The sequence below is a fragment of the Vipera ursinii genome (assembly GCF_947247035.1).
Source record: "Vipera ursinii genome assembly, chromosome: 2".
Classification (NCBI taxonomy): domain Eukaryota; kingdom Metazoa; phylum Chordata; class Lepidosauria; order Squamata; family Viperidae; genus Vipera; species Vipera ursinii.
In genome coordinates this window covers 48297208-48308012 of record NC_139513.1, presented here as the reverse complement: position 1 = coordinate 48308012, position 10805 = coordinate 48297208, and the positions used below count along the sequence as shown (strand labels likewise).

Sequence of the window (10805 nt, the reverse complement as noted above, 5' to 3'; positions counted from 1 at the left end):
CTTTTGTCAGGGCTAACCTCATCAGACACGCTACATCTGCACCATTCCACCCTTCATCGAACGGACAACCCGAATGGATGGTAAGGACTACTAAGGACGCACTCAGGTGTATTATCACGGGTGACTGGCATCACAGATTGGCTGATTTTCTGCTCTGCCAGCACTCCACTCCCTGCACAGCTACAGGTAAAAGTCCTGATGAGCTTCGTTGGAGAAGACGATTAATTACTAAACTGGACAGATTGCATCCAGACCGCGTGGCAGCAGAAGCCTCCAGGCCAAAGCCCCCGAGGGGGTTGCATATGGGTGATCTGGTCTGGGCCAGAAACTATGGGCCTGGGCAATTGTGGGTTTCTGGTAAGGTAACCAAGGTGTCGGGGCCCCTATCTTATGTAGTGGGGTTGGAGGGGGATATAAGAAGACATATTGACCAATTAAGGAAAAGGTTTCCAGAATGGTCGTTAAGTAAGGACCATGGCACAAGTCCCTCCAGAGGCCCTCACAGTGACACCCAAACCAGCCCATACCAAGACCACCAGAGTTTCCCCCCATCAGTAGAAACGGGTTCCGAGGATGCACCAGGTAGCTTGGAGCTGCAACATGGATCCCCTGATCTGGCAGACCAGCCAAATCTCAGAAATTGCTGCGCTTATGCTTCAGAACAGGCTGACTCTGGGGTGGGCCAACTTGCTGAGGCCAGCCAGAGCGGGTCACTTCCCCTAGACAACAGAGCACAAGGGGACCTGGGTCTACCCAGCCAGTCGGGTAAGTTGGTAGACTACAAAGTGGGGGAAACACCAAGGCGTTCATCCCGGGTACACAAACCTCCAGCATATCTATCTGATTATGTTGTAAAATGAGTGTAATACAATGTATGTAAAAGGTGTACACTACCTACAGAAATAGGGGTGGTTTGAACTGTCTGGGTGCAAGCCCTTTGTTCTTTAATCTCATTGTAGTCACGTCTGCAAAGGTCGTGTTATACCTACACTGAATGAAAAAATACCATTACTTATTATTTGTATTTTGTTCGTTGTATGTTGGTTATTGGAAGTGATTAATAGGTCTTAGCTGTTGTCAAGTTGTTGGGAAAATTAGTTTCGTCTTAGGGGAAAGGAGTGTTATGTACTGAGCTTGTGGTTCCACACCATGTGAGCCAACGGCTCCCTTGAAACCTAGAAAAAACCGTCTCCAGCCTGCAATTGGTCTACCTTGGCGGGAAGCATGGTTCCATTCTATTGGCTGCTGCTTGAGGGTTGGACTGTATATATATATAGTGGCTGGGCACGGCCCGGGTTAAGCTCTGTTATAACTAATAAAGATGTGTTGCTTTATGAACAACTGTCTGTATTCATTCCTGCTCACCTGAGCCCACGACATAACATGGACAATGTTACAAGTGTGTAAAGGGTTAAGATAGTACCACTCTACTGTTGCACTGATGAAAACTACAGCTGAATTCTGTCATTTCTGTTTTTTTCTATAAAAAAGAGATCCCTGGTGCCAAAATTCTCAAACTTGGCTTCACTAGCTCACTTCTGAAAATGCTGTTTTTTGTATGTTCATATCTGGTTGCATTTAGTTGTGTCATTGGTTGTGCTTTAGGAGGATGCAGCTTTGAAAAACTGAACACATAATAAGTAAAATAATAATTCTGAGATGTAACAATTCTAAAAGCAATTAGGACTGGGTAGAGGGAAAGATATTCAATTAAAGACATTTATTATGGTCCTGTAGTTCTTTCATTTCCATATTAATACTGTTGCACATTATGGTGAAACTGAACCTAAAGAATGCAGATTTACTAGCAAGAAACAAAATGACATTATTCTTCTTAGCAGCACTTGCCACTGTTGAGAGAAAAATCTTCATCAGTCCAGTCGAAGCCGGGAATAAATAACATGGAGACTGCTTTAGAAAGAAGATTGTAGTTTACTGAAGAGGAGAGCCAGACAGAAAGATGGCTCCGGGAAAAAAAAACTGACCACATGGAGCAGAGTGGTGGGCTTTTATACCATCTGGGGCTCTTGAGGTTATTTCCTTGTTTGAGGCTTTCTATTTGCTGTGTCACATACTTTGACCTGGGTGTCTGAGTATTGGTGGGCTAATCCTATTATGTCTCCTGTCCTTAGAATTTGCATGGGGGTACTAGATTTTAGGTGTCTTTGTCTTCCTAATTTCTAGCTTCCTGGCTCCAAACTTCCTGAATGGATTATTACACCTGCATTTCTAAAAGCTGGTTTCTGCTGCTGAGTTATCTGGCAGAGGGTGGGTGGGGGTGGGAATAAGTTTCTGCCTTTTTAAAGATTTTCTCTATTATTCCTTTGGGGAAATATATTCTGCCTTTTTCATATTCCCAAAAATATTTCTTTCTCCAGATTCTTCCCACACCACTAAAAATGGCAAAGCAAATAGAAGCACCTGTTGTAATTTTGTTACGGTACAAACCAGAAATCATATCTTGTTTTCCTTCTAAAACATGGGTGTCAAACTTGCCACATAAGGAGACGTATCTTTTTGCATTGCCGACAATGGGGTGGGCGCGGCTTCGGTTTGATGAAACCGACCTGTGGGCCGACAGTTTGACACCCCTGTTCTAAAAGGATAGAGTTGGATGCCAAAGTTTGCTCTGACTTTGGATCTTAATTAAGACCAAATCCAAAATCCCAGTATCCATATGAAGGGCAAAGAAACAAGATGAGTAACTTCCACGGCTTTTTTTTTTCTTTAGCTCTTCCAGCAGTTATTATCAGCTAACTCATGGAATGAGTAAGCATTCAAGGAGCACATTAGTTGTAGAAGCCAGAGCAGTTGATGTATCGTTACACTATATCTATTCTCAAACGTCACCGGCCATCAATTATATTCAGCATAGTTCATGATAACATGTGGGTTAAGCATGCAGAATTGTCATATCGTATTTTATGATCAGGAAAGGAAAAGGAAAAACTACGATACCCAACAGCCTCAGCGATAGTCCCGGAAATATTCCCCTGCCGCGCGCTCCTCCAGGAGGCTGAAAGACGACCGCGCGGGCAATTTCGAGCCCGGCGGGGCGGGAGAAATTTGGGCAGTTATAGCTGAACAATATGACTTTCCCGGTTGCTGAATTGCGGTGGCCCAAGCACCTTCTCCCGCTGGAAGTAAGTGGAAGGGGAAGGGAGCCCAATTTAACGTGCGGGCTGTGTTAATGACGTGGACTAGGGCCTGACCGGTACGGAGGGTGTCCCTGATCCTGGAAAGGATGATAGTTTTAATGAGAAAAGTACTTGGGAATGTGTACAATGTGTACACGCCTTTGCCGAAAGAGCTAAGCTAGAACCTCAGCGTCGCTTCCGTTAAAAGTTTTAAGAAAGAAGATACAAAGTAATAAAAAAGTAAGGAAGGAGAAAGCAACCAAAGAAAAAGCTCAAGAAAGAAGGAAAAAGTAAAAGAAAAATAGAAAAGAAAGAAAAAAAATACAAAGAAGTGGCTTCTGATCTTCTTTGCAGCAATTATAAGTACCATTATAAATTTACCTCTTTTTCCTAATGTTACAACATGACTCTTTTTATAATCTTGTCTAATAATCAAAACCGTATATCGTAACTTCATTTTGTTTCTGTTTTATGCCAAAAGGGGATTTCAGTCAGCAATAAATGTAAATATTCTCTTTTTCTCTCATCAAAGAAGTCAATTTGGCCATCTCAGCAAGTTCCAACTCCTTCACTAACCAATCCCCCCCCCCTCGTAGGTATTGCTGAATTAGTGTCTTTTCTGAAAGTCTGGCAGGCTTATATTTTCATTGAATAGATATTGGAAAAGGCAAAATCTCTTTCAACAAATATTGCTTGAGAATATTCTGGAAGCGGTTGGCTTCTACATTTTTCCAGACTAGCCTGGAGCTATGGTATTATCTCTCCCCCCCCACCAATGATCTCCCATCCTAATTATTGAACACTCACTTAAAGTACAACAGTAATTTTAGGCATCTCAGCTTTTTAGTTCTGCTAGTCCTACTTAGTAAAGTATTAACTGTAGTTACATAACCTGACTTAGGGGATAGCAAAGAGTTGTCAGGGTGTGATACCATAAAATGTAAATGAAGCCTGTATCAAGTCAAAACAAGCAGCAAATAGTTTAAAAGCATAAAAGGAGGATTTATCAGGCATCAAAGCAAGAATTAAAGTCCCAAGTTTAAATTGTTACGCCAAAGACATTACAAAAATGAAAGTTGATTGCATCTGCAGCCTCAAAGTAGCCCCACATTTGTATTGATTGGTGATTCCCCTGTTCAAAAAATCAGCCTGGCTGCCCAGTTTTTTTATTCCATTCTGGATCTCCATTCTCCCTACGTTTTTACTGAAGTATTTTGGAGGGATCATTGCCTTAAGGTATTATTTCAAAAAAATGTTTGTACTTTTGCAGCTCTCTGAATATCTTATTTGCCTTTTGACACTGCCCTTTTGCAGATGAATATTTGGCAATTGTGGTTTTTATTAGTACATTTTGTGATTGATACCCATAATTCCAGCAGCTGTGGAGGAATGTTGAAGTATTATAGCCATGAATCTAATAATGCTAAATATTTAATGAAGTAGTTAACCTTATCTGCTCAACTTCATGATACCTTTCTAGCATTTACTGACAGGCTTCAGAAAGCCTTCTGTCTGAAATCTTAAGATTATGGCTTACAGTCTTTGTAGATAGCCTTGTGATCTAATTGGGTTTAAGAAGCTCAAGCCCTGTTGGACATTATGTTTCCTTGCAATTAGGCCCCTGATGTAATTTAATCTTTGTGGCTAAGTTAAAATTCTGCTGGTTCATGTCTTGCATGCAGATAGAGCTGGGAACAGCTTTTAGAGCATTTGCAAGCTTTGCAAAAGATATGGCATATGAACAGTTCAAAGAGAAGAGCTTTTGTTCATACTTGAAATTTGCGAAGTATTTTTTTTTTCAAATACTTTACATGGCTCTGTTGGACATAGTAATTTTGTCCAACAGTAATTCCAATTGCCATCATTTTTTAAATGATTTAGGAGGTGGATCACATTTGTAGTAGACAAGCTGATACTAAAAAGTAGCTTCTCATATTCTCCCAAATCGTAGTCAAAACACACTACAGCAGGGGTGTCAAACTCAATTTCATTGAGGGCCACATCAGCATTGTGGTTGCCCTCGCGGGCCAGGTGGGTATGGCCAGGGTGGGCGTGGCCTACTGGGTGGGCATGGCTGGAGTGTGTATGGCCTACTGGGTGGGCATAGCCAGCTCTACATCATTGGCATCGAGGGTGCCTATTGGGGCCTGGGTAGGAGTGGGACAGATCTGGGGGTCTCTGGCAGAAGGATGGTCTCTGGGCCAGGGCCAAGGCAGCGGGGGCCATTCCCTCACTTTTTCCAGGATGGCTTCGGGGGGCCACATGAAACCATTTTGTGGGCCGGATCCGGCCCCCGGGCCTTGTGTTTGACATGTCTGCACTACAGAGTAAGCCAGGGGTTGGCAACCTTAAACACTCAAAGAGCCACTTGGACCTGTTTCCCAGAGTAAAAAAAAGCTGGGAGTCATAAAACTTGTGCGCGCATGCGCGCACACACATGAGAGAAAGGGAGAGAAAGAGAGAGAGAGAGAAGGGAAGTGCAAATGCCTCTCTGTAGTCAGTGTAGACTACTCATGTAGTCAGTGGGAGAAGTGTGGTAGATTTGTGTGAAATTCTGTAGTAGTAAGAAGCAAGTTACTTTCAACTTAGGAAATGACAATACCATGCCTCTGAACAACAGCATTCTTGAAGTATTAATTGATATTTGATTAAATAAGAGTCACTGGTATGACACAAGTGGCTATACAAATAGAATAAATACATAGTTGTTTAGCTGACTGGGCATTTAGTTATATTTATTTGTCTGATTCAGTGGTGGGATTCAAATATGTGAACAACCAGTTCTCAGTGGATGCCACTTCTGGAAGTCCATTCTGGGCCCGGGCAACAAAAAATTAGCTATCGGTTCTGTTGAAGTGTTGAGAACTGATTGAATCTCACCACTGGTCTGTTTGATTGTGTGCCAGTTCTAGGTTTAGCTATAGTGACCCTATGTAGATTCCTTCCAACATGCAATGATGTTGCATATAAACAAAAGAGACTGATTACACTTCCATTTCTGCCTGTGTGGCTGCATGTCCTGCTGTGCTTAATACCCTGGTGCACACATAAGAATAGATAAAGGCTCTTGCATGGTTGGAAAGAAGCAAATCTCTTTAAAGACCTTCCCAGTATATCAGGATAGTTGAACTGGTGGCCCATGGGCTGGGTGTGTCATGTGCAGGCCACGCCCACCCTGGCTCCGCAAAGGCAAAAAATGTCATGATACATCACGTGACGCGATCAAGTTTGACACCCGTGCACTATATCGTCTAAAACTGCAGGTGTTAGGGATAAACATGTGTAGATTCATAATGACAGGTGAAAATATCTGTAAAGGGATGCTCTTTGTTGCTAAGAGTGCCAGTTTGAAAGTCATAAATAAAAATTATATTTGGATGCTCCTGAGAACCCTTATGCTGCAACAACTTCATACTTTAGATGTATGAAAAAAATTGATACTTTAGAGAAAATTGTTAATGTCTACCTATGGCCATACTGAATTAGTTCAAAATCTGATAGATCAACTATAAGATTTCGTTATCTGATTTTTAAAATTTTGGTGTATTGCAAAATGGCGGAAGAGATTGGACTCAAGGTGTGGAGGGTGAAGTTTGGTTTGATCACACTGAACTCACAAAATCTGCATGACCAAAGTCCGGCAGAATAAGGCAGTGGTTCTCAACCTTTTCTTCACCACCACCCTTTTTAAATACCTTTTGTGTCCATGGACCACCAAGACTTAACTCAAGATGACTTTGAGTTAACCCTGTGATGACTTTGCTGCCCCCCCCCAGGAGTCCGTGGACCACAGGCTGAGAACCACTGGACTAGAGGAAGAAACTTAAGCCATCTAAATTAGGTTCTCCCTGGTACTGATACGGTTTCAGTTTTCAGATGGAATTTCTAGGATGCTGGAATAAAGAAGTAGAATAACCATGTTGTTTTTTTTCATTCTTTGTTGTGCATTTAATTCCTGTTCTTAAATTAACTTAAATAGTTCACCTAGTATAATCTTAAGCAGCATAATGCTCTACAGATATTATTAAACCACACTCTCATATTCCCAGTGTTGACTGTGATCATTGGGAAATGGGTAGAATTAGAGCAGTTTTTTTACAGTATGAGCTTCTTACAGAAAAGAATAGGAATTACATTCAGTTTATTATTTTTCCCAGTAAGTACTTTTGCAGAATGATTTTCCGGCTTACCCTGTATATAAATACTGTAATTTTTAATGTATTTCAGGAAGTTGATAACTTGTTGCGCTGTGGGATATGCTTTGATTACTTCAACACTGCGATGATAATTCCACAGTGTTCACATAATTGTAAGTAAAGAAATGGTTTCCTTCCTCCTGCCTTTTTTTATAATTATGTGTTTGGTGTCTCATTATTTTGCTAAGATGAAGACATATCTAATGCCAGGCCTTTAAATACCGGTAGTTGAATTATTTTAGTGTTTATTTTAAGCTGTATTTTTAGCTTTCTTAATTCTTAAATTTTGATAGCCATCTTAAGTACTCATAAGAACAGAAAAGGCATAACGCATCTTGAATTACACACAGAAGCTTATAGGGAACCACTGTTCAGTGCCCAGGTTGTCTCAGTGTACTTTTTCCTTGGAACTGATACCAGTTCTGATACCCCTCCCCTAGCATTTTCTTGGGAATGTTGAATAGCATGGAAACAGTATAAAAATGGAACCACAGTAAAACTTTCCCAGATTCAATCCTTCCAGGCAATTCAGAGGTTTACCATAGTTGATGATAAATAAACAACAGTACATGTTTTGGTTCCTCAACTCAAATGTAAGATTAATTCCTTAGAGAGTTCATATAGTAAAAGCATGTTGTAAATGCGAGTTAGAGGGTGAGGTGGGTCATATCAAAGAAAAGTCAGCCGGTCAATATTTTCTGAATATAAATGATGGGTTTTATGAGTAGTTAAGGAGACTGGAAAAAATCTTGTTTTCTACTGGCTTTACCCTCAGTCTTATAGCGTTATAAGCTCTTTTTAAAGCCAAGTCAATCATGTGACTAGCACTTTTCTCTCTCTTTCCATCTACAGATCCATTCTGTGTTGAATGATCTTAAAGATTATTTTGCTGACATATGAAATAAAGGATGCTGCATTGTAGCTTGCATAGTTAGGTTTCCTTTCTTTGGTATAGGCATCTAGATCAGTGTTTTTCAACCACTGTTCCGCGGCACACTAGTGTGCCGCGAGATGTTGCCTGGTGTGCCGTGGAAAAAATTGAAAAAACACTGACCTAGGAGACAGCGGTGAGAGGAGGAGGAGGAGGAGGAGGAGGAACAGCTGCGGGCGCAGCGGCGCTGCAAGACTCTCCGGAGCCTTGGCTAAGCTGACGGCCCTACTTCGCTGGAAGCAAAAGGCCGAGAAAAGAAGTGGGCTCGACCTCTCTAGGCAGCAGGGCTCCACGGCAGTATAGCTCCGCCCCCTTCTCTGGCTTCGGAGGGTCTCTTGCTGAAGAGAGAGAAGCTGGGGAGAGGTGACCGGCTCGCTTATCAGAAGAGGACAGACGGGCGGCCAGCCCGGCTCGCCTGAGCTGTCGTGTGGTTGGTTGCCTGCAACGTTCGAAAAAGCTCTTCTTCCCCAGCACGCGCTGCTTACTCCTTACTCCCCGCGCGGTTGAGGATGCGAGACTCCTGCCTGGTCGGCTGCCTGGCTCCTCTTTCTTTGCTCGCCGCGACCCCTCGCCCCAGCCCGAAATAGAGGGATCTGACCGCTTCGCTCTTGGAGGCTTCGCTTGCGTCTGAAAAATTACATGGCTGATTTTTTTTTAACCTGTCCTTTTGATACGTTGCATAATAAAATGTCCTTTGGACCAAAGCAATTAAAAACCTTTGGGGTTTCCCCCCCCCCCTCTGGAGTGAAGTGCTTTTGATGGTAAAGGTGAGAAAGAAAGAAAAAAGGAAGGGAAAAAAGGAGAAAGGGGGAAGGGGAAAAGGGAGGGAGAAAGAAAAAAAAGGAGAATAGAAAAGAAAGAGAGAGAGAGAGAGAGAGGAAGGGAGGAAGGAAGGAAGGAAAAAAAGCAGGAAGAAAAATTAAAAAGAAATGCAAGTAGCTTCCAGTTTCCACAACAAGTAGAAAGCAAGAAATTGAGAGAGGGAGGGAAAGAAAGTGGGAGAGAGAAAGGCAGGAAAGAAAGGAAGGAAGATAGAAAGAAAGAAAGAAAGAAAGAAAGAAAGAGAGAAAAGAAAGAAAGAAGGAAAGAAAGAAAGAAAGAAAGAAGAAAGAAAGAAATGAAGGAGAAACATGCAGAAAGAAAAATTAAAAAGAAATGCAAGTAGCTTCCAATTTCCACAACAAGTAGAAAGCAAGAAATTGAGAGAGGGAGGGAAAGAAAGTGGGAGAGAGAAAGGAAGGAAGGAAGATAAAGAAAGAAAAGAGAGGGAGGGAAGAGAGGGAAGGAAGGAAGAAAGAAAAGAAGGGAAAAAAGAAAATACAGAAAGATAAATTAAAAAGAAATGCAAGCTTTCCTTTTCCTTCACAGCAAAAACAAACAAAAGCCCCAAAATAAAATAAAATAAAATAAAGAGGCTAATAATAATAATAATAATAATAATAATAATAAGAAGAAGAAGAAGAAGAAGAAGTTGGAAGGGACCTTGGAGGTCATCTAGTCCAACCCCTTGAGAACACAGGCCATCCTCGACTTACGACCGTTCGTGTAGCGACCGTAGGGAGGTCCAACGGTGCGGAAAACGGTGGAGTGCCTCGTGATTTTTTTCATGAAACAAGTGCCTTTGCCCAAAAAAGGTTGAAAAACACTGATCTAGATTGACCTTTTCCAATCTATTGCCCATTGTGTTGTTCTCCACATTTGCTGCTACAATTCAGTTAAAACCTTTACTGATTATTCTTCTGTTGCTTGCCACATTTCTATTGATATTCTATCTACTGTATGGGCTTCAGTTTGGTAATGACTAGAGGATCTAACTTCCTCTTCTAGCACTACAGGGTCTTGTAAGTAGGGAGTATCTTTCAAAGTATCTTGGATGTTTTTGCATCTTTGCTATATAAAATGTGAGCGTATACTTTCTTTGATCTTTCAATCAGTTGTTATCTGTCCATTGGCTTCAATTAATAACTATCCATCTCCTTTAGCATAGCAATTGAAGGTTGAAACCTCCCTCTGAATTCAGAGATCTTGTGGAATAGTTTCCTTGTTTTTCCATGTCTGTTTTCCTCTTTGATGTCTTTGCAGATGTTGTATAATAATGCCTCTTGTCTCTTCTAGCAGCTGTCTGAAATTCTTAAATTTCTTCCTGAAATGCTGTTTGCAGCTTCACATATTCTTTTCCTGCATGGCAATATCAGCAACTAGATGTCCCAAAGGCTTTAATCTAGTCATGGTATAAACACCATTAGTACTGAGGGATCTACAGCTCTTTCTGAGTAGCATGTTGAGTGCTGTCTGGCCTAAGGGGCCCATCACCCAGCACTATCATCAGTCATTTTATATTTTCTATCCATTTGGTTTTCTTGGTGAGTTTACTATTGCCTTCTCCTGTGTAGTAGGAATTGATACTTTTGGTATTGTCACTAAGATGCCTCTAGCATCTATATTGCTTCTCCCCAATAGAGGTGCCTGCTTGCTTGAGCTATATATTGGGTATACAAGTAGTCCTTGACTTATACCAGGGGTCAGCAACCTGAAACAGTG

At 41.5% G+C, this 10805-nt stretch overlaps 1 protein-coding gene and 1 long non-coding RNA gene across 8 annotated transcripts in view; both read left to right on the top strand.

Moving 5' to 3' along the window:
- Nucleotides 1-3065: 3065 nt before the first annotated feature.
- Nucleotides 3066-10805, top strand: part of RAD18 (RAD18 E3 ubiquitin protein ligase) — a 151350-nt gene continuing 143610 nt past the window's right edge. For 6 of the 7 annotated variants that reach the window (XR_014491091.1, XR_014491092.1, XM_083351694.1 and 3 more), the window contains exons 1-2: nucleotides 3066-3500; nucleotides 7365-7446. Coding sequence is in view for 4 of the 7 variants with exons in the window: in XM_083351694.1 (XP_083207820.1) it covers nucleotides 7419-7446 (28 nt within the window). In the remaining 3 variants the exon portion in view is untranslated. Of the gene's footprint in view, nucleotides 3501-7364; nucleotides 7447-10805 lie in introns of those variants that run through there. The other variant, XM_083351692.1, reaches the window with a different exon arrangement.
- On the top strand, nucleotides 8765-9734 carry LOC310633804. The gene is made up of 2 exons (XR_014491093.1): nucleotides 8765-9259; nucleotides 9320-9734. It is a non-coding gene; the product is annotated as an uncharacterized lncRNA (long non-coding RNA).